General features: G+C 24.9%; 4 protein-coding genes across 4 annotated transcripts; 2 read left to right on the forward strand and 2 right to left on the reverse strand.

Moving 5' to 3' along the window:
* Positions 1–1,367: 1,367 nt before the first annotated feature.
* On the reverse strand, positions 1,368–2,797 carry LOC113552662 (phenoloxidase-activating factor 2-like). Its single transcript, XM_026955509.1, is given in 2 exon segments — positions 1,368–1,744; positions 2,630–2,797. Coding segments are annotated over 2 exon segments (399 nt in total). The 3' UTR covers positions 1,368–1,513.
* Positions 2,798–7,073: 4,276 nt separating this feature from the next.
* Positions 7,074–7,884, reverse strand: LOC113552661 (serine protease snake-like; the record flags this gene model as incomplete). The annotated part of the gene is made up of 3 exons (XM_026955507.2): positions 7,074–7,250; positions 7,338–7,510; positions 7,605–7,884. Coding segments are annotated over 3 exons (630 nt in total), but the record flags the coding sequence as incomplete, so codon positions are not given.
* Positions 7,885–8,353: 469 nt separating this feature from the next.
* On the forward strand, positions 8,354–14,308 carry LOC113554107 (venom protease-like). The gene is made up of 8 exons (XM_026957799.1): positions 8,354–8,448; positions 9,654–9,769; positions 10,469–10,687; positions 10,776–10,930; positions 10,995–11,116; positions 13,514–13,773; positions 13,868–14,040; positions 14,128–14,308. The coding sequence occupies exons 2-8, from the start codon at positions 9,658–9,660 to the stop codon at positions 14,302–14,304; spliced, it is 1,218 nt and encodes a 405-aa protein (XP_026813600.1). The 5' UTR covers positions 8,354–8,448; positions 9,654–9,657; the 3' UTR covers positions 14,305–14,308.
* Positions 14,309–18,383: 4,075 nt separating this feature from the next.
* LOC113553532 (phenoloxidase-activating factor 2-like) lies at positions 18,384–23,098 on the forward strand. The gene is made up of 6 exons (XM_026956899.2): positions 18,384–18,704; positions 19,675–19,871; positions 20,201–20,488; positions 21,219–21,487; positions 22,002–22,165; positions 22,793–23,098. The coding sequence occupies exons 1-6, from the start codon at positions 18,669–18,671 to the stop codon at positions 23,021–23,023; spliced, it is 1,185 nt and encodes a 394-aa protein (XP_026812700.1). The 5' UTR covers positions 18,384–18,668; the 3' UTR covers positions 23,024–23,098.
* Positions 23,099–24,705: the final 1,607 nt, after the last annotated feature.

A 24,705-nucleotide genomic window follows, 5' to 3' on the forward strand; every position in this document is an offset into this window, starting at 1 on the left:
AAAAGTTTAGACTTGGAGTTATAATGTAGCTATATATTTATATAATTTGATACATAATTTATAGTAATATAACTATTTGGTCATAAAACCAAAGTATGACAAATTAAATATAGGTAAATGATATGGCAAGTATAATATGTTTGGATATTAAAAATTAATTGGGCAGAAATTAAAAAAAAATAGACGTAACTAAATAGTGCAAAAATGATATAGTTAAGTATTATTTGAGAAAAAGTAAAAAATATTTGGTCACCTACTGAGGCACAATTCGATTATGATTGACATATTTGAAGGTGATTGTAAACTCTCTCGTGTCTACTCCAGTACGATCTGATCAAAATATGTTAACTCCTTCGGGTCTATTTTAGTACAAATCGAATTAAAAATTCATATAATTCAATAATATAACAATAATATAAATGAATGCCTTAAGCTGCTATGAGCTATAATATAATTAAAGTTAAAATAAAACATAAAATAAAAAAAAATACAAAATAAATTATAAAATAAAAACATTTAAATTTAATTTTTTTGATAATATGAACATACCGATTTCAAAAACTATTATTATATTTACTATTTAGGTAGTTATTTTTGGTTTTTATAGTCTATTATTTTTTGTGATATGTTTTTTTCTTTACTTTTGGTATGAATGTATTTACTTATTTTATTTTGTTTATTGCGATTTTGGATTTCAAATTGAAAATATCGTTCACTTATTCACAGTGTAGCAATAAAAATTTAAAACAACTCGGGAGAGTTTACACACATTCTTTCGGGGAACCATGCATAATGTTGAACTGGGAGAGTTTAAAAATTTATTTCAGATAAACATAATATTGATCCAGGAGAGTTTACCATCAGGAGAGTTTACCATCAGGAGAGTTGGTACTATTTAATTGGTAGCGTTTACCATCGCCCATATTTGAAGGGTGGAAAACAGACAGAAAATAAGATGGAGATCGAGGAAGACATATTATATAGAAAAAATGATGAGACAGGTTTACTGTTACACGTATACGTAGTTACAAAAATATTTTGACAATAAACAGAGATTAATGGACAACCAGAGTTCCCAAGACAAGGAAAATCCTTCAGTAGAAAAATATTTAAGACTTGTCGTGTGTTTTACAGTTATCGTAAACAATCGTCTACATAACAATGGAATATGATCTGTGTCTATATGAGATTAGAGTGTAACGTTAAATTTATATTTATATTATTGTAAAAATATTAACCAATAGTGATATAAAAAAATTAAAAATAATTAAACTATTTCGTTTTGCATTCGTTTATGTTTTAAACAACTTCATATATTGTTCTGATTTACTGTATGTTTCGTTTGGTACCTATACATACTATATACATTTTATAAATCAAAGTAAATTGTCTTATTGTATTTTATTTGTTCGTTCATCAATTGAATTTAAATAACGTTTACAAATCTGAATCTGTTTTACCGCGCACACTGTAATTATAAACCCCGTGGATTGGCATTCGCATTATACAAGCTCTATTCGAAGTCACCAGCAGACGTGTTGGGAATATAATTCGGATCATAGAAGCTCGTATCGAAATTTTCTTGAGCCATCTTTTCATCGATCCATTCTCTAAACTTTGCCACGTTTACATATACGGCAGGTATCTCATTGTTGCATCCGAGTCCCCATGCCACGATACCGGCCTGATGATATTGTTTAGGATTGTTCTTAAGTGGACATATTAGAGGACTTCCGCCATCACCCTAAAAATAAAATATATTTATAAGTTGTAAGTTAAAAACAATATAATACACTTTCTGTTAGGTCAAGAGTATACATTGCAAATGGACTTGGCCACATATAACCGATGACAATACATAATTAACTAAATTATTTGTATTATGAAATACGACTATCAGTATTATTTATACTGCAACCAAAAATATAACACATTTTTTTTTTAAAGAAATGTTAAGTTCTAATTTGAACGAAATTAGATATAAAAAAATAAGATGACAAATTAAATTATTTTTCACGAGATATTTTTGATTTTTTAATTTATTGTCAATAACAAAATACAAACTTTTGTTTTTCAAATGAAGACTTCATTTTTCTATTGTTAATTATTTTTATAAATATGTTGATGTAGTTTAGTATAATAAAAAAAAAAAATTATCAAATAAACAATTAATAGTAAAAAAGGGCTTCTTTAAAAAAAAAAAATCATAAGTTTACATCGTCAGAGGATACTTCTTTCGTAATAAAAAAAGTATTCGAGAATTTGAAATATAGTTTTTCTTCATGTTTACATATTCTAAAAATAAGAATTTATTATTGGCTTTTTAATATTGTTTTATTCGTTTTAAAAATCTATAACACCTATATTATTTAAGATTTTCAGTTTAATTAAATAATTTGTTAAATAGGTAGAGTTTACTTTGATTATTTTTGTATTTGTAATTGATTGGACATAATAGAAGAATAGAATTTAACTATTAGATTATTTAAGAGTCTTGGGATTATTTACTTGATTTTTTTTTAAAATACTTTAATACGAAATAAATTAATATATATATATATTACTATAACATGTTATAAAATATTTCTGGATTTGAGGTTGGTTGAATTATATGTTCAAAACGATTTACTTGGCAAGTATCTTTGTCTTTTTCCCCACCGGCACATATAAAACTCTCGTGCAATATAAAATGATTGGTCAATTTGGTTTTTCTTAACAGTTTCAAGCATCGACCAAGTGGCACGATTGGAAAATCAACTTTTTTTTAAATACTTTGATAGCCATCAAGTTTACCCATAAAAAAATAAATTAAACTTAACAAACTATATGTCTATGCGTAGACACACAAAACACTAAGCAACGAATTTAATGATTTAGAGTGAATCTAATGATATAGTAGATGTACCTATTATAATATAATGAATTAACCTATTATCAAATTTAAAGATTGTTGTCAGACAATCAAGCAATTATAATTGTTTAGCGGAAAATAGTAGATATATATAAATATTATGAGATTTATAAATAAAATAATATAAAATGTAATCCAATTATTATATGCGTAAACCACTATATTATTAGCGATCGTCGTCACTAATTAATATCACAAAGATATAATACTGCGTAATAGTGCACGACTATTAAATAGTTAAATAGGTATCAACAATTAATATAACATAAAAATAATCATGATAATAATAAATAATATTATTTTGTAAAATAAAAATAAAATTAACTCACTATAACATGGGCTACAGGAGCCATTAAATATATATACATATATATATAATATAGTTATACCTTGGTTTTATTATAACTGCCCCAGTCGTACCAATAATATTGTTTACGCATAGATAAAATGGTAAGCATATACATGGCAAGAAAACTTCATTAATTTTTACACAATCACAGTTTCTTGAAACGTCAACGTGAAAAACAACAATTCAGATAACTACGTATACATTGAACAAAATATAAACAATTTTTATTATTATTTGCCTATGATTTATTAGATATCAAAACAAACATTTTTTTTCTAATTGATGTTTAAACACTATGTTTTGTAAAAATATTAATAAAGTTGATAATCGAAGTTTTTACAAATAAAACACACGTCTTTGTAAATTCCTCCTCTTAGAATCTAAAATTATCTAATTTTTTAATTAATTTCAATACAATTAGTCAATCTCACGAAAATTTGTAAGTTATTGTTTAATTAAAAATGTATAGTGTACAATATTGTTAGAACTAAGATTCGAGAATGAATAATAAGGTTGATTATTTAGTTATTTACGTTGATACATATTTCAATATTTGTAACTTTAGCGTAAAATGAATTATATACTATTCCTTGTTTTTCATTTTTAACTTATTATTGATATTAGGTAGAATAGATAGATATAAGAGATCGCATTTTTATTGTAACTAAACACATCACTGGCAGACGAATACCACCAACACTCTTGGACTGTATAATTGATAGATATTGTTTTTTTGTTTACTTATTTATTAATATATTTAACAGACTGAAGCTCATTGAAAATCTGATTGAAGTATATTAGCAATAAATTACATAGATAGATAAATATGGTACTATAATACATTTTAGTTTAGCTTACAAAGTATCAAAAACTAAAACTTAAATTCAGCTTATATAATATAAGAAATAATTGAAATATACAAAATACATACATTTAAAAAATTATTTCTTTTTAACATCGGAATAACGCAGAAGATCATTCAATATATAAACAACAATGATGAAGTTATTAATATGTTAGGATCTTCTTATAATAAATTTAAAATACCGACAACGTATAAAGTATAATGCATAATTTTTGTGTATTCTCTTTTTTGTCGCCATCACCTGACACAGTGACATTTGATAAATAGCTATTGTGTATCGTTGTTTATCAATTAGGTATTATCAATAAAAATACATTGTACAAATAGTGAAATTTGTGTTATTCTTTTATCTTGGCCGACTCACCGAACACCTTTACCGTGTCAATTATATTCATAAATGTATTTTTAATTACGAATATAATTACATATTATAACTTTGTGGAAAAAATATGTCTTTATGAATATTGAATATAGGTACGTTAAAAGTGAAGATGAGGTTTTATTTTTTATAGTTATACGATATATACTTGTTTAAAAAATGTATGTGTGAAAAATAATGAAATAAAATAATTTTTACTATGATATTTTAACATATTACTTTAACCAAATAAAAATTAGTTTTTTATTTGATAAATTTTACTATTTTTATAGTGTTCAATGCAAGTATAATTTGAAAATAAAGATAAACTAGATTTTTACTTGTTTGTTAAAATATGAATTTAATTGTCAATTTAAATTATTATAATTGTACGATTTAAAGAAAAATGTAGTAGTCGAAAAGGGAACTATACGTTTTGGCCGAAATGGTAAAAGTATCTACATTTTAATACATACTTATAGCAAGCAGTTTAATAAGTAGTAATAACAAAATTATAAAATTATAAGTAATATAATTAAAATGTATAAGCAATTATTAATTAATGGTAAAAATAACAATAGTAAGTTATATAAAATAGGGCCCGTATAAGAATAATATATTCAAACTACGAAAAGTACGAACGATGAACTTCGTGATAAATGTTAAAAGCCAATTAGGTCAGATAAAAATATCATTAAATAAATAAATTAAAACCCAACACATGAAACATTGTTTATATGGTGTAGAAACACAATAATTAATATTCAATTTTATCGAAAACCGTAATCAGAAATTTGGTTGAAGTAACAAAAAAATATATGTATGGAAATTCCGGACAGAAAGTCTGTGTGAAATGATGATTCATCGGAAAATCTAATATCACATATTTCGTTTGACGTAATCATTATTATATACGTAGGCATACCTGCGACCTGATATTATATAATATAACTATAAGTAAAACGTATCAATTAAACTTTACAAGTACAATTATAAATAATCGTATAACATTAAATTTAATTATATACACTATTTATTATCAATTTGTTAATATTACTTAAACATGACGAAAATAAAATTATTATATGTTCATAAAAAATTGAATTGAACTTAACGATAAAATTAATAGGGTTTTATTTTATAAATTTTATACGAATTTTTAAATTTAAGATTATAATAAACCGAACAAAATTAATTTTTTAAACTTTAGATTCTAAGTACAGTGGTGTATATTAATACATCCATTCATTTTTCATGGATATAAAAATATGTCTCTATATTTTGTTTCTGTGTACAGTGTAAACAGTGTTTTAAAGTATAAGAAATGCGTCAGTCCTTAATTTAAGGAGTGGATTTTGATAGAAAATTTGATCTGGTTGGTACTTTTTTTTCACACAGCAAATAGAAACTATTAAAATGTTCATCATTTTTGAAAGAAGTTTTTTTTATAAATATTTTGCACAAAATAATATTATACCATGCCCACTCATTCCATCGGCTATATCAACTCAATATGAAAATAAACTGTTATTGTAAATTATTATTGTTTATGTATTTTAGTATTTTGGGTTTGCATCCCTACACCTTTTTAAAATCCTAGCTACGCCACTGTTGCTACTGTACAACAAATATAATTTTTTGACAAATACAAGTATATACGTAGAGTATAAGAATTAATAATATGATATAATATAATAATTGATAAGTATTATTTATAATATCAAAATTTATTGATACCCATCTCTAAATGTTTAGTTATCAAGAAAAACCCTATAAGGCTTAAACCAAAAATTATCAATTTATAATTTTTAATACCTGTATAACTCACTGTTATAATTTATAATCTAACATTATCTTTAAGACTATTAATTTCAAATGTATACATATCCACCTTATATTTCTATATGCACAATCAATTTTGTGTCAGTTGACTTTTATTGTGCGCATGTACTACAACTACATGTGTGTAATGCATCCGAATATCTGAGTTATATATTTGCAATAGCCTATCATTAATTGTTTAACATTTATCATGCAGCCATTTTAGTATCATAGGCAATGATTCGTGTATTTTATTACAATGGGTATTTGCTTCATTGGAAATTCTATATATCTATATATTCTATATATTAGATCGATATTTTTTTATTTATTTAATTTAATTTTTTTTTTAATATGACAACTATATTCACACATGTGTATAGCTATACAATATGTGTTCCATCAAACGTGTGCCAAATGGAAATGTATATGTTGTCAAATCACGCACATTTTTATTTTAGTAACCTTTATTCGTGCACCAAATACATCATATTGTATTCTGAAAATATTTAGATGGTTGATGGGCATATTTTAAATTTTTTCCTCGTTCAGGTTTTGTGTTCTTAAAGCTTATTAAAGAGTAATAGTCTTATTTATATTGTATATTATGACTATAATATAAGGTTTCTAGTTTCTATATACCTGTGTTATTAATTGTACATCTATTATGATATAAGTAAAGACAATAATGAGGTATAAACATACAAATATAAACATAATTCAGATATACTATAAACAATTTAAAAATATAATTATAAATAATTAGTTTTTAAACTTTTGGCCAGACAATTTGTTCAATCCATGAAATATATTTTGATACTCGTGTATAAACAGCAGGCGAATTGGCTTGTCCACAAAATGGCCCTGCAAATGATGTAATCCCTATTTGTGAATACATGCACTTGTAACTATTATGTTTTATTTGAATAGGACCACCTGAATCGCCCTAAAAAAATTGTAAAATAAATGGTAATTAATAAAATATTAATAGTGTAGAAATGTAATTATTTAAACAGGAACACAAATTGCTTACTTGACAAGTGTCATTTCCGCCTTCTGGATTGCCAGCACACACCATTAAGTCTTTAAGGATTCCTTTTGCTAATTTTTGTTCTTTATTTGGCAGATACAAAAAATTTTTATTGCACTCTTCGGCCGAAACAGTTTGTATTTGTACTTTTAATAAATGTGAGCTGCCAAGTGAAGCTAAATAAGTATAAATATTTTCATTACGTTTATAAATTATAAATGTATGTATGTAAGTTTCATATTTTATATTGAATATATACAATTAACTTACCTGTATCAGTGTTACCCCATCCCGTAGCTATTACTGCTGGTGGTGTCAAAGAATGATTTCTATTGAGACAAATAGGTCGTACATATGATGAGAAATCTACATCTCTTTCTAAACGAAACAATGCTATATCATTGTAATGGGAATATGCTTTGTATTTCGGATGTATTATTCGTTCTACTATTCTATAGTCTGTAGGTCTGGCATCTTCGTTGATCGAAAGATAGTCTAGTTCACCTAAGCGAGCCCATATTGCAAATCTCCTAAAAATATAGGTATTTTTTGATTATTTATGTATTTACATACTTCACAGATAAAGTTATAAGCCGCTGTTTTACAGGTATTTAACACTAAAAAATAAAATGTTTTAATATTTGCAATGTGTGTTTTATACGTTTTAATGATATAGTAAGAACAATAATATAAATGTTATGCTTTTGGCATTTTATTATTTATTTAATTATTTAGATAACTTCATTTTTTAAATTGTCATTGAGCGTACCAATTTTTATAATTTGATTTTTATATATCTTAAAAAAATGTTTAGTACGGTTCACATAGTATGCTGTTATTATAATTTAGTATACAGCATGTAATAAGAAAATAAATATAAAAAATGATTACTATTAAAAGTTTTTATCACCCTTTATCTGGTTTCACACATACATAATACGAAAATAAAAAAGATAAATAAACCACGAACATTCATAAATTAAAATAAGTAACCTCTAATAATTGTTATAATATTTACAAGCAAATCAACGTCTATCTAATAGTTATTTGGTCTAGTTACGATATAGTTACATCGTACATTGAGCACGGGTATATTTTAATTTTACAAAGACTAGTAAGTGTATACATTTTTTTAAATATTTAATTACTTTAAATTGAATTGTTAATTTACAATAAAAACGCTTAGTTAAATTTAATGGGTAAATTGGAAAGATTATAGTCATAAAAGTTATTAAATTGACACTTTTTTAATTCCGCTTCTTTTTATTTAGGATTTGAAACAAGATTCTTCATTTACATATTAAAAATTTTACTGTAAGTCGCATACATTTTGTATGACTGTTTGAAGTTCAATTTTTCTTTACACAAATATCAATACCCAAATATTCATGCGTAAAATAATTTTTTATTCTTAAATATTATTTAAAATTTTGTTATAATTAAAAAACGGAGAATCGTTCGTAGACGTATAGAACTTTCACCAATCTTTAGTTAACATATCCCACGTGTTAATAAAAAAATGTTTTAGTTTATTGTTTAGTATCTATTAATTATATATATAATATATATGATATATGATAGGTATTTAATGACACCTGTAAACCTATGATTTAGTGTAGTTATTTTATTTTTCTTAAATAATATCATACTAATATTATATATAGTAATTATAAGTAGTTATATCTTAATAGTATCAATAAATTAGTGACGACGATCACCGATTGCAGTATACGCTAAAAATCGGATCAGATTTTATATTATTTTAATATTTGTATATCTACCCATTTCCAACTACCTTGTCACTTGAAGAAAATGGCAACTGAATATATTTATTTTTTTGTCAGTCATACATCACTATCTTTACGATTTATCAACAGGTTTCAAAATATTTCAACACCTTCAATAAACTCTATAATGGGAGTCAAATGAAATCTTGCTAAGTCCTGGTTGAACATTTAATAACAATTTTTTAAAATAGTAATATTTAAGTTTAAACATGTTCTTAAATTGTTCAAAAAGTTCCAATATATTTAAAAAATTATATTATATCTATATTCTATAAGATGTTAATACAAAATACTCGTATTTATACTTCGTAAAAATTTATTTTTGGTAATTTTTTTTAGTAGAATATTGGTAACCATTTACTTTGTTCCAACTAAATCCACTTATTTATTTCTCCACGCAGAATATAAAATGTGAATTTTTCTTACATTGAAACATAGAAATTTATTTAATATTTTTCTATCTTCAAATTGTACATAATTAATATCATGCTTTTAGTATATCATAAAAGTAACTATATTTTTTTTGTTTCAGAAAAATGATTGTTCATCGAATTCCGTTGAAAATATTATCAACAGTAGTGTTGGTAATGTTTTTATTGGTAAATCAACTACTATGCCAAAAGTATTTAATGTACAAGATACCAAAAAGTAAAACATTATATACATTTTATATAAACACATTTATTAAATACATGTTCTAAATTGATTGTCAAATTTTTAATTGCTCCGAACTATATTAGAAGAAAAACCTAAGTAATAGCGCAAATATCTTTCAGTTATTATTATACATAAAAATGACGTGTAAATTATTGCCTTAATTAAAAAAAAAAAAATATAAAAATATTTTCTACACAATAACAAACATATCATTATTTTTCAACTAAAACTGTGGCGTGTCTATATAAGGGTCAGCCTCGAACAGTTTCTTTTGGGCACTAGCTCAACTCATAGTATGAACGATAAAAAATAGTAGAACATAGTATTTCATACTGTTAAATTATTTTAAATTTGAACGCAACAATAAACAATTGCTGTTGAATAACGATTTCGCGTAAAATAAGATGATGACTGTTTATGAAACAATACACCTTTAAATGTTACTTAATTAACAATCAGTTTTATTGTAAAAATGACTATATACACATTTAAAACTAATCTATAGGATACATATTTCGTTATAAGTGTTTATGCTCAACCAATATTAAATTATATAAAAAATAAACTTACTACAATATATTATTGAATAATTCTAACATATAAATTATGTGTTTTTAATTTGATTGTGCAAAATTATAATTATCATTTCTTAAATCTAGTAAATTGATTGAAATCTATTTATAAAATTAGGTATAGGTGAAGTTTGCCGCAAAGGTGATGGGATATCTTCTGACTACATATGTATGGATATTAAGGACTGTCAAGTTGCAAAAGAAGGACTTATGAAAAACATTTTTCCTCAGCATTGCTTATTCGACAGAACAAATCCAAATCCAATTGTTTGTTGTCCGCAAGATCCTACAAAAAACAAAACAAACAATATTATTAACTCATATTCTTCCACTGAAAGTAAGTATAGGCGATAAGTAATCTGCTAAAAAATATGTACTCAAATATTATTTATTACTTTTAAATATCATATTTTAACGATTAATAGTGTGTGAAGAATATTCAAAATTAATTTATCGTAATATTATGAACCCAATACCATCAGATGATCAGGATTTATACATACAATTTGCAGATTGTGTTGATGCCCATATCTTAATTACTAATGGTGCACAATCTAAACCAATGGAGTTTCCTCACATGGTGACCACATAAAATATAAAATTTTTATTTTTATTGTACTTATTGATATTTCATAATATTACAGGCTTTACTAGGTTATGATGAAAAACCAGACATGTATTCATGGTTATGTGGAGGTTCACTGATAAGTAAGAGATTTGTACTAACAGCAGCCCACTGTGAAAAATCAGGCACTAAAGATACACAGTATGTACCTATATTTATTTACACATTATATTTACGGTTTATAGAATAAACAATTGTGTTCATGTAAAAGCTCAAAACGATCTCTCAAACATTTATCTTACAGAATACAACTTTCTCGAGAAATTTATTCTGAGCGTAACAATATTCTTAATGAACATAAACGACATATCTTTCTTAATATTTCAAAACCTAAAAAATGATAATTATATCATTTTGCTGACGATTGCTAAATATATTGTAGTATAATTAAAATTATCACTACTTTAGAATTTCATAAAAAGTACACCTTATACTGAATTACACTAATTCAACAAAACAGAATTCTTCTTATTCTCTTATAAAAGTCAATAAGTACATCAAATTTAATTAAAATTCACACTAACAAACTGTTTCAATAAGCTATTGGGATTATAAAAATGGCATTCGATAACCAAATGTATTGAACATGTATTTAATAAATGTGTTTATATAAAATGTATATAATGTTTTACTTTTTGGTATCTTGTACATTAAATACTTTTGGCATAGTAGTTGATTTACCAATAAAAACATTACCAACACTACTGTTGATAATATTTTCAACGGAATTCGATGAACAATCATTTTTCTGAAACAAAAAAAATATAGTTACTTTTATGATATACTAAAAGCATGATATTAATTATGTACAATTTGAAGATAGAAAAATATTAAATAAATTTCTATGTTTCAATGTAAGAAAAATTCACATTTTATATTCTGCGTGGAGAAATAAATAAGTGGATTTAGTTGGAACAAAGTAAATGGTTACCAATATTCTACTAAAAAAAAATTACCAAAAATAAATTTTTACGAAGTATAAATACGAGTATTTTGTATTAACATCTTATAGAATATAGATATAATATAATTTTTTAAATATATTGGAACTTTTTGAACAATTTAAGAACATGTTTAAACTTAAATATTACTATTTTAAAAAATTGTTATTAAATGTTCAACCAGGACTTAGCAAGATTTCATTTGACTCCCATTATAGAGTTTATTGAAGGTGTTGAAATATTTTGAAACCTGTTGATAAATCGTAAAGATAGTGATGTATGACTGACAAAAAAATAAATATATTCAGTTGCCATTTTCTTCAAGTGACAAGGTAGTTGGAAATGGGTAGATATACAAATATTAAAATAATATAAAATCTGATCCGATTTTTAGCGTATACTGCAATCGGTGATCGTCGTCACTAATTTATTGATACTATTAAGATATAACTACTTATAATTACTATATATAATATTAGTATGATATTATTTAAGAAAAATAAAATAACTACACTAAATCATAGGTTTACAGGTGTCATTAAATACCTATCATATATCATATATATTATATATATAATTAATAGATACTAAACAATAAACTAAAACATTTTTTTATTAACACGTGGGATATGTTAACTAAAGATTGGTGAAAGTTCTATACGTCTACGAACGATTCTCCGTTTTTTAATTATAACAAAATTTTAAATAATATTTAAGAATAAAAAATTATTTTACGCATGAATATTTGGGTATTGATATTTGTGTAAAGAAAAATTGAACTTCAAACAGTCATACAAAATGTATGCGACTTACAGTAAAATTTTTAATATGTAAATGAAGAATCTTGTTTCAAATCCTAAATAAAAAGAAGCGGAATTAAAAAAGTGTCAATTTAATAACTTTTATGACTATAATCTTTCCAATTTACCCATTAAATTTAACTAAGCGTTTTTATTGTAAATTAACAATTCAATTTAAAGTAATTAAATATTTAAAAAAATGTATACACTTACTAGTCTTTGTAAAATTAAAATATACCCGTGCTCAATGTACGATGTAACTATATCGTAACTAGACCAAATAACTATTAGATAGACGTTGATTTGCTTGTAAATATTATAACAATTATTAGAGGTTACTTATTTTAATTTATGAATGTTCGTGGTTTATTTATCTTTTTTATTTTCGTATTATGTATGTGTGAAACCAGATAAAGGGTGATAAAAACTTTTAATAGTAATCATTTTTTATATTTATTTTCTTATTACATGCTGTATACTAAATTATAATAACAGCATACTATGTGAACCGTACTAAACATTTTTTTAAGATATATAAAAATCAAATTATAAAAATTGGTACGCTCAATGACAATTTAAAAAATGAAGTTATCTAAATAATTAAATAAATAATAAAATGCCAAAAGCATAACATTTATATTATTGTTCTTACTATATCATTAAAACGTATAAAACACACATTGCAAATATTAAAACATTTTATTTTTTAGTGTTAAATACCTGTAAAACAGCGGCTTATAACTTTATCTGTGAAGTATGTAAATACATAAATAATCAAAAAATACCTATATTTTTAGGAGATTTGCAATATGGGCTCGCTTAGGTGAACTAGACTATCTTTCGATCAACGAAGATGCCAGACCTACAGACTATAGAATAGTAGAACGAATAATACATCCGAAATACAAAGCATATTCCCATTACAATGATATAGCATTGTTTCGTTTAGAAAGAGATGTAGATTTCTCATCATATGTACGACCTATTTGTCTCAATAGAAATCATTCTTTGACACCACCAGCAGTAATAGCTACGGGATGGGGTAACACTGATACAGGTAAGTTAATTGTATATATTCAATATAAAATATGAAACTTACATACATACATTTATAATTTATAAACGTAATGAAAATATTTATACTTATTTAGCTTCACTTGGCAGCTCACATTTATTAAAAGTACAAATACAAACTGTTTCGGCCGAAGAGTGCAATAAAAATTTTTTGTATCTGCCAAATAAAGAACAAAAATTAGCAAAAGGAATCCTTAAAGACTTAATGGTGTGTGCTGGCAATCCAGAAGGCGGAAATGACACTTGTCAAGTAAGCAATTTGTGTTCCTGTTTAAATAATTACATTTCTACACTATTAATATTTTATTAATTACCATTTATTTTACAATTTTTTTAGGGCGATTCAGGTGGTCCTATTCAAATAAAACATAATAGTTACAAGTGCATGTATTCACAAATAGGGATTACATCATTTGCAGGGCCATTTTGTGGACAAGCCAATTCGCCTGCTGTTTATACACGAGTATCAAAATATATTTCATGGATTGAACAAATTGTCTGGCCAAAAGTTTAAAAACTAATTATTTATAATTATATTTTTAAATTGTTTATAGTATATCTGAATTATGTTTATATTTGTATGTTTATACCTCATTATTGTCTTTACTTATATCATAATAGATGTACAATTAATAACACAGGTATATAGAAACTAGAAACCTTATATTATAGTCATAATATACAATATAAATAAGACTATTACTCTTTAATAAGCTTTAAGAACACAAAACCTGAACGAGGAAAAAATTTAAAATATGCCCATCAACCATCTAAATATTTTCAGAATACAATATGATGTATTTGGTGCACGAATAAAGGTTACTAAAATAAAAATGTGCGTGATTTGACAACATATACATTTCCATTTGGCACACGTTTGATGGAACACATATTGTATAGCTATACACATGTGTGAATATAGTTGTCATATTAAAAAAAAAATTAAATTAAATAAATAAAAAAATATCGATCTAATATATAGAATATATAGATATATAGAATTTCCAATGAAGCAAATACCCATTGTAATAAAATACACGAATCATTGCCTATGATACTAAAATGGCTGCATGATAAATGTTAAACAATTAATGATAGGCTATTGCAAATATATAACTCAGATATTCGGATGCATTACACACATGTAGTTGTAGTACATGCGCACAATAAAAGTCAACTGACACAAAATTGATTGTGCATATAGAAATATAAGGTGGATATGTATACATTTGAAATTAATAGTCTTAAAGATAATGTTAGATTATAAATTATAACAGTGAGTTATACAGGTATTAAAAATTATAAATTGATAATTTTTGGTTTAAGCCTTATAGGGTTTTTCTTGATAACTAAATATTTAGAGATGGGTATATACCCAGACTAGTATTTAATATACATCTTGTATAAGTATGCAAAAACACAAGTTATTTAAAATTTAAAATGACTTATTAGTTGTAACACATAATTTAATAAAAACGTTGAATAAAATATTTGGCCGGCTGATAAAATACATTTGGTATAATATAAGTCAGGGGTGTCCAACCCGCGGCCTGCGGTAGATTTTGATGCGGCCCTCACTTCAATTTAAAAACTATATGTTATAAGTTAATCATATTGTATCATATCATACAAATTTCTACGTTATACGTTTGTTAGACAGACAACACTTGTAAATGAAACATTATCTTATAATAGTTGATGTTTAGCAATTACATCAATATAATCCGTTTTCCTCTTTTGTTTTTATTAAGCATGAGAGTAAATTGACCTAAATATAAAAAATTGACAACTTTAAGATTCATCTTTTATTTCAAAATAAGAAAAAAATTAAATCGAAGTACCATAGATAGTATTTTAGTCTTAAAGTTTTAACAAACTGAATATTAAAAATAATACAGTAAAGTAAAACGGATTCATCTTATCTTATATTTTCTAGGTTATGCGTTAGTGAGACATAGACAATAGGTACATGGAATTTATTAAATATCTTAAAAAAAAAAATACATCTTATAAATTTATAAAATTATAACTAATGTGTCATAAAATAAATTTTCGATATGAATTCAAGAATACGGTCTTGAGTTACAGTGTTAGGCTGCATATTCTAATAAATTAGGGGCAAAGTAAGATAAAATATATAGTTTTAATTTCCAACGTGTTATTAAAACCAAAGCAACATCGTTTGAGAAACTAAATATCTAAGAGGCATTATTTTATTATAATATGACCTTTAAATTTTAAATTGAAGCCAAAAGAAACTCCTAAACCATTCATAACGGAAATACATTTAATAGGAATTTTTTATAAATGTAATATTGTTTTTTGCGTGAAAATTAATTACTGAAAATTCACTTATACTAAATTGCATTACATTATTCTAACATTTAAATTCTGAAGTTTATTTAATCTTATTGTGAATCTGTGAATTTAATAATATAATTAACTTTTTTAAATATGTGTTTCAATCATCAGCTAGAAGTTCGAATAGTATAGTCGAATATTTTATTGTCAACGATCCGAAAAAAACGAGGAGAATCATCATGAAATAAGAGAACTATTAATATCATAACTATGTAATTAATAGATCCTAAGTTTTGACACTAAAAAATTATGATCAAAGCGCTAGAATGATTTTTTTTTAAATCGGAGTAAATAATATCAGGTTACTATATCTCAAATAGTATAATTTTCTAAATATTTTGATTTTTGACTCTTTTTAAGCTGGTTATTGTATATATTTGAAATTATTTTAATTAATAAAATAAATATTTATCATTCATTAGTATTTAATATTAAAAGATTATTATTGTTTGTAATTAATAATACATATTTGATAATTACCTCAAACGAAATACGTGATATTAGACTTTCTGGTACATCAGCGTTTCGGATGCTGTTCGGGATTTCAGTACATATAATTATTATTTATTTTGACTGCATTATTGATTACGATATTTGATAAGGTATAATATTTTTTATTCATTTTTTACAATGTCAGTTGATGTATATTCACAGAATATTCGCTAAAAATTCTAATCACTAATTATTATGTTTTCTTTTTCATTATAATGCATGTGTTGGGTTTTAACCGATTTCATTCATGACTTTTTCTGACCTAGTCGGCTTTTAACATTTATTATGGTATTCACTATTCATTATCAATATTTTCTAAAGCATAATTAAATTATCCTTATACGATTTCCATTTCATATCGCTTGTTGTTATTTTCTTACCATTAATTAATGGCTGCTTGTACATTTTAATTATGTTATTTATAAGTTATAGCATTACTATTTTCTATTGATATTAAGTTACTTGATATTATTATTATTATTGTTATTATTGCGAATTAAAATTTCCCCTAGCCTTTTTGGCGGTAAATTATGGTTTCCTTTTCGTCAATACAATTTTTTTTAATACATACAATTTATCTTGATAATTTAAATTAACAATTAAATTTATATAATTACGAACAAATGACAATTATTAGTCTTGTTTATCTTTTTTTTTCTCAAAAGAAAACAATTATAAACAAAATTAAACTTACATTAAAGACTATACAAATTGTAATAATCGTCAAATAACCTTACATGTTACACCTCATTATAAATTATTTTTTTTTATTATTTTTTCATACATACATTTGTCAAATAGTCCGCAAGTGCAAACTAGTATTTCCACTGCATACAGATAAATCGGACATTTATATTATTTTATAGGCCTCCAGGTTGTTCATGACGTTTTGGTAAGCTTTTCACTGTCAGACGCACATTTATAAAATTACCCTAACCATAATACATATACACGTCATAAAATATTGTATAAAAACAAAAAAATAAAACTTTATTTTTATTTTTTGAAAATTAAATATTTTTTGTCATTCGCCGAAAACTTTTGTAAGTACGTTATAATGGATTATCTATGATTAACAGTTGATATTTGCACAGGCATAAATATGACTGTTTAACTTAATAAAGATAGAATTATACCGATTATTATTATTATAGTTATAAAATATGCAGAAATATTTAATTAATATGCATTTTCATTCAAACATACAATAATATGCAAACAACATTAACCATAGATCTACACATTACGAAACGTCGACATTTGTAATCAAAAGTATTGTAGATGAATATACATTTGTAAATGAGTCCTAGTGATCCTAGTTTAAATAATATTCTGCGTCATTCTGCAGAAACACTATGGTGTTAAGAAAAACATTTTTTCAATGTATATATTTTATATATTTATTTATATCTTTATTATACATGCTAAATTTTAGTTTTAAATTTTTGGTACTTTGTACTTCGTTAGGTTAACCTAATATTAATTAAAATATCACACTTATCTGTCTATATAATTTATTTCCAATATATTTAAATCACGTTTTCAGTGAAATTCAGCCCATTAAATGAGTAAATAAACAATAAATTACGATAAAATAATATGTAATAATTATACATTCCAAGTATGATGGTGGTGATGATAATCGTCAGCCGGCAATGTGTGGTTGGATTAGGTTATCGTCATATACGAGTGGCTTAGAGATTAGTGGTTCATGAGTTTTGTTTATTATTCCTGTGCTCATTCACGTTCAGCATCACACCCATTCCGCTTTGTGATTCTATAATAACGACATAACGCCACTGCATCCTCCAAACCACAACTATACTGCAGACTATATTTTTCAACGATGTACTTATATTCAAACAATAATAATCGTTTCTAAATTTTCCCCGTAATCCAAACGGCCTTTTATTATACACAATAATATAATATATTATTTGATGGTCCGTCGCCGCATTATTTATCGAAAATTTGGTGTGGCAAACGTACCAAACATTGACGAATAAGATCGACGACATTTCGGTCATGTCAGGACCGACGCTTAAAAGACTGTCAACCCCGGTAAGTGATTTAGGTCCATTAAAACAGTAAATTATATCAATTATTTTTTTACCTTATTGTTTACAACTTTTTTGTAATATGTTTTTCATTTTCTTTAAATTAAAATAATCAATTTAATTATTAGAGCATAACGTTTCATACCATTTATAATATAAGATATTAGATAATATTAAATTAATAGTAATAATAAAATATTTAATTTGACTTGTTTTTTTTATCGTATTTTTAACATTCTATAGTATTATGTAAATCATGTCATATAAGTTACACATTGTGTCATCAAATGTATTTAATATATCTTCTTTATTTATAACTTTTAATAAATATCATTTTATAACTAAAATAGACAATTAATAAAATGTATTACTAAATGATAATACAAACAATTTATTATAATATTAAATTATTTCTATAAATTTCGGTCACTATGTTAGGTTAGGTGATTATAGACAATTTTAATATCTAAAATATTTTCAAAATTATACACTACACGTGGATTTATCAATATAATTTATCAGAATTATGTGCTCTGATACTTTTTTGACAATAAAAGTTTCTATTAGTGAACATGTTCATATATCACTAATAATTTGTATTCACATTTTACTTCTTTATTTTTTTATTATTATATTATTGTGCGCAGTAATTTTTTTGTTGTTGAAAAGTTCATTAAAAACATTGTACCTACCTTTTTTTTTTATCTTTTTGGGTGTAAGTGTGTTATAATTCTGTTATTATTTTGGATTAATATTTAGGCGGTATCAAAGCATAAAATAGACATCGCACTATTAAATTTTAAAAATGTTGTTACAATAGTACATAATAATTAGTGAACTTGTATATTGAAAACAAAATCGCTACAAAAATATAAAACCATCAAATAGAAAATTGAATTATTTTGTTATCCCAAATTTCGTAGATAAACAATTATACCTAACAAATGTTTTTAATTTTTTCCTTATGTTCGTAGTACTTATACGTATTGTGGTTTGCTACATTGCTTTTTCAAGTAACTGTAATAACCGTTTCTGGTCAAGAGGAAACAATCGCATCAAACATTGATTTAACAATAATGGAATTGTTCCCACCGCCATGTAAATGCGTACCGTATTATTTATGTCGGAATAATACGATTGATACAGCTGGGACATTTGTATTAGACCTAAGGTATTTCTTATCAATATAACTATAGATATTTAATGACACCTGTAAACCAATGATTTAGTGTAGTTATTTTATTTTTCTTAAATAATATCATACTAATATTATATATAGTAATTATAAGTAGTTATATCTTAATAGTATCAATAAATTAGTGACGACGATCACCGATTGCAGTATACGCTAAAAATCAGATCAGATTTTATATTATTTTAATATTTTAATATTTGTATATCTACCCATTTCCAACTACCTTGTCACTTGAAGAAAATGGCAACTGAATATATTTATTTTTTTGTTAGTCATACATCACTATCTTTACGATTTATCAACAGGTTTCAAAATGTTTCATGTGATAACGAATTTGAAAAATGTTGCTACGATCCTGTTCCACCGACAAAAGTTGATATACCTGTAAAGCGTACGATTTGTGGCCATCGAAACTCTGACAATACTGGCATATTAAACGCACGAATAAATGGATATGATACGAAATTCGGCGAGTTCCCCTGGATGATGGCAATTCTCAAAATAGATTCATATACCCAGTCAAAAACTTATATAAGCGGTGGTTCATTGATACACCCACGAGTCGTGTTGACTGCAATCCATTCCTTACGAGAGTAAAAATTGAACTTATTATTATAATTATTTATCGTAGTTAAAAAGTTCTACTGCACCTTGAAAATACCATATTATGTATTTAATAAGTACTATTAATGCTTACATTTTTTTTTTTAAACTTTGTTTCCGACCTGTATATGAACTATAGTTGATTCGGTTAATATCGACAAATTTTATTTTTAATACGTGTCTTTATCAAATAAATCAATAATGACTATTCCAATTATTATAAAAACATAATTTATAGAAGATTCTTATGGTTTTTATTATACTAAAATTATTTTGAATATGATACATATTCTATGTTATACTTATTCATTTAAAATTGATTATTAATACGTTTCGTTTTATTATAAATTCAAATATAGAAAATATTAATATTATTACAATTTTTAATCATGTGGCACGTAGTTAAACTACATTAATACATATTTAGATACTACTCGAAAGTATTGTCAATATAATTTTAAATTATAAAATTGTGGTTATTGATCATAAAAATTAAAATCAATCATATCATATTTGGACAAACAGTCGATTATAAACAGATTCAAACAATTTTGTACGGTTCACTTATTTTGTGTTGTAAGTAATTATAGAATAGAATTCACCAATAAATATTTTTCAAAATCTAGGTTGAAATATAATATAAACCCTGGTCTTGCTTATCCACATAAGTCTTTAGTCGTGGTTTTTTTAGTTATACTTATATGATTTTTTTAAACTAAGGAATAACCCAAGCGATCTATTGATTCGAGCCGGTGAACAGGATTCAGCAACGCAAAACGAACCATTACCGTACCAAGAAAGCAAAGTTTTGAAAATAATCAAACACGAAAAATTCTGCTATGACGGACTTTTAAACGACGTGGCACTGATCATTCTTACTCATCCGTTCAACTTTACAGAAAATGTGGGCACTATTTGTCTACCCAGCCAGAATTACGTGTTCTCTGACGAAACATGCTACGCCAGTGGTTGGGGCAAAGATAAATTCGGTAAGTAGAGATACGAATATATCACTAGTTTTTACCTACATTTCGTGTTTTCTATAATATTATTACATTAATTAGTATATTTTTGTTTATTTACAATAATTGTATTGAGAGATAAGGAATATCTGTAAAATATATTTACCCTTTTTAGTGAAATAGTTTAGGGAACTACTTTTTATTGGGGTCTCGTGTACTGTGAAGCAAGTTAAATAATATTGTGATATTTTACTTTTTTTAATATACCTTACATTAATTTTTATTTACTCGTAGATAGCTTTTAAATTCCTTTATTTCTGAGTCTAACAAATCCAGTTAATTCTTAAATTTATCCGTTGCTTATGCTATAAACATTAAACAGTATGCAAATTAAACATTACATTAATTATAAATTATAGTTAAACAAATATACTGATTATACAGACAATTAAATAAAGTAATCTAATATTAGTTCAGATCCTTAATAATCAATTCAACACATAAACCTATAATTTGTTAAGTTTAATTTATTTTTATATAGGTAAAATTGGCAAATATCAAACCAATTTAAAAAAAATTGATTTGCCAATCGTGCCACGTGGTCGATGCTTGAAACTATTAAGAAAAACCAGTTTGACCGAGTATTTCATACTGCACGAGAGTTTTATATGTGCCGGTGGGATAAAAGACAAAGATACTTGCGAAGTAATTTGTTTTGAACATATAATTCAACTAACCACAAGTCCAAAAATATGTTATAACATGTTATAATAAGTGCACTTGTTTTAATATATATATATATATATATATATTCATTTATGTTGTACTGGTATTTAAGTATTTAATAAAAAAAAGTAAATAAATCCAAGTCCCTTAAATTATCTAATAGAATTTAAATGTCTCATCAATTAAAAATACAAAAATAATCAAAGTAACCACTACTAATTTAACAAATTATTTAATTAAACTGAAAATTGAAATAGAAAAATGAAGTCTTCATCTGAAAAACAAAAGTTTGTATTTTGTTATTGACAATAAATTAAAAAATCAAAAATATCTCGTGAAAAATAATTTAATTTCTCATCTTATTTTTTTATATCTAATTTCGTTCAAATTAGAACTTAACATTTCTTTAAAAAAAAATGTGTTATATTTTTGGTTGCAGTATAAATAATACTGATAGTCGTATTTCATAATACAAATAATTTAGTTAATTATGTATTGTCATCGGTTATATGTGGCCAAGTCCATTTGCAATGTATACTCTTGACCTAACAGAAAGTGTATTATATTGTTTTTAACTTACAACTTATAAATATATTTTATTTTTAGGGTGATGGCGGAAGTCCTCTAATATGTCCACTTAAGAACAATCCTAAACAATATCATCAGGCCGGTATCGTGGCATGGGGACTCGGATGCAACAATGAGATACCTGCCGTATATGTAAACGTGGCAAAGTTTAGAGAATGGATCGATGAAAAGATGGCTCAAGAAAATTTCGATACGAGCTTCTATGATCCGAATTATATTCCCAACACGTCTGCTGGTGACTTCGAATAGAGCTTGTATAATGCGAATGCCAATCCACGGGGTTTATAATTACAGTGTGCGCGGTAAAACAGATTCAGATTTGTAAACGTTTATTTAAATTCAATTGATGAACGAACAAATAAAATACAATAAGACAATTTACTTTGATTTATAAAATGTATAAAATGTATATAGTATGTATAGGTACCAAACGAAACATACAGTAAATCAGAACAATATATGAAGTTGTTTAAAACATAAACGAGTGCAAAACGAAATAGTTTAATTTTTTTTTAATTTTTTTATATCACTATTGGTTAATATTTTCACAATAATATAAATATAAATTTAACGTCACACCCAAACCGCCACATTTCTCTAGTTCACAAAACAATCAACAATAGTAATATCATTTTTTTTCTTACATTCAAATTAAACAAAATTAACTTTTATTACTGTAAACAATTAAAAATAACATTCAAATTCAACATTGTACTAATTTACATAAATGTTTTATTATACCATAGGTTAATAGGTTCAATATTATTGTACCCTAAATATATTATATTGTATAATAATTACACTCTACTTATATCATTATATTATTGTACACCATTAAACAAAAAAGTATATATATTTATTATAATATTGTAGTATGTTTATTAGTTTTACGTGACAAAAGTGTTGCCTATATTTTAGAATTTTAGTCCTCGTTTCCTCGTACCTAGACATATACTTGTACCGATTTATCTGCATTCAGTGTGGAAACTCCTTAATTTTATTTTTATTATATGTATCTTTTATGTTTCGTCAACGCTTTTTGCAATCGTCAACTATTGAACTATAGATAAACCAAAGTAATAATAACATTAATATAATTATAAAACTATTAAAAACATTTATCGAATGATTTACTAATGATACAACTAATGTAAAACTAGCAAGCATTGAACCTTTTATAAGTAACTATGAAATAAAATTATTAACTCAAAATTGATTGCACCACATATAGTTTATACGATGCAAAAGGAAGTGCTAAAATCCCTAATGACCTAAATTGATAAAAGATTGACAATTTTAAAACTTTCATTATTTGTTTCAAAATAGTTTATTGTTTTTTATTAAACATTAAATAAACAGCATGCAAGATAAATATAATTAAAAATTAGAAAATATTAAAAAAAATAATACATGACTTACTTTTTTACTTTGACAATGTTATTAGTTAAACACATTTATTAAATATACAATATATGTTCTTAAAAATAAAATACATTTTCTGTGCTTACTTAAATTTATTTCAATAAAAATTATCGAATATTAATGTCTAATAATTAGTAATTATTAAGATGCGAAATGTTTATGCTCGGCATGTTCCTACACGTCCAGCAGCTAAATAAACTATACACATTAATTCATAAAAAATGATTTATGTTTTTATACAGTAAGAAAATTTAGGTATATCAGCACATAAACGTGAAATTTCTCGTACACTATAATGTATCCCAATGATAAAAGTGAGGTACAAGAGTTGTGTCCCAATTATTTTATTAAGTTATACACAAGTTCTGTGCTAATAAATTCAAATCGATATTTTACACAAGATTAAATAAGTTGTTTCATTAATTGTAATGAAAAGATATTTTTAAAAATTCAAATCAAGAAATTTTTTCACTAAAATTATTATTTATATATTCACATAATATATTTTT

The sequence above is a fragment of the Rhopalosiphum maidis genome, chromosome 2, assembly GCF_003676215.2.
Source record: "Rhopalosiphum maidis isolate BTI-1 chromosome 2, ASM367621v3, whole genome shotgun sequence".
NCBI lineage: Eukaryota > Metazoa > Arthropoda > Insecta > Hemiptera > Aphididae > Rhopalosiphum > Rhopalosiphum maidis.

Bases quoted from the DNA above. Each gene is read 5' to 3' on its own strand.
- LOC113554107 (XM_026957799.1), top strand. From the start codon at position 9,658: ATGATTGTTCATCGAATTCCGTTGAAAATATTATCAACAGTAGTGTTG. The intron at 9,770-10,468 runs GTAAAACATTAT...TTATAAAATTAG, and splicing joins AATGTACAAGATACCAAAAA to GTATAGGTGAAGTTTGCCGC. The intron at 10,931-10,994 runs GTGACCACATAA...ATAATATTACAG, and splicing joins CAATGGAGTTTCCTCACATG to GCTTTACTAGGTTATGATGA.
- LOC113553532 (XM_026956899.2), top strand. From the start codon at position 18,669: ATGTCAGGACCGACGCTTAAAAGACTGTCAACCCCG. The intron at 21,488-22,001 runs GTAAGTAGAGAT...ATTTTTATATAG, and splicing joins TTGGGGCAAAGATAAATTCG to GTAAAATTGGCAAATATCAA. The intron at 22,166-22,792 runs GTAATTTGTTTT...TTTTATTTTTAG, and splicing joins AAGACAAAGATACTTGCGAA to GGTGATGGCGGAAGTCCTCT.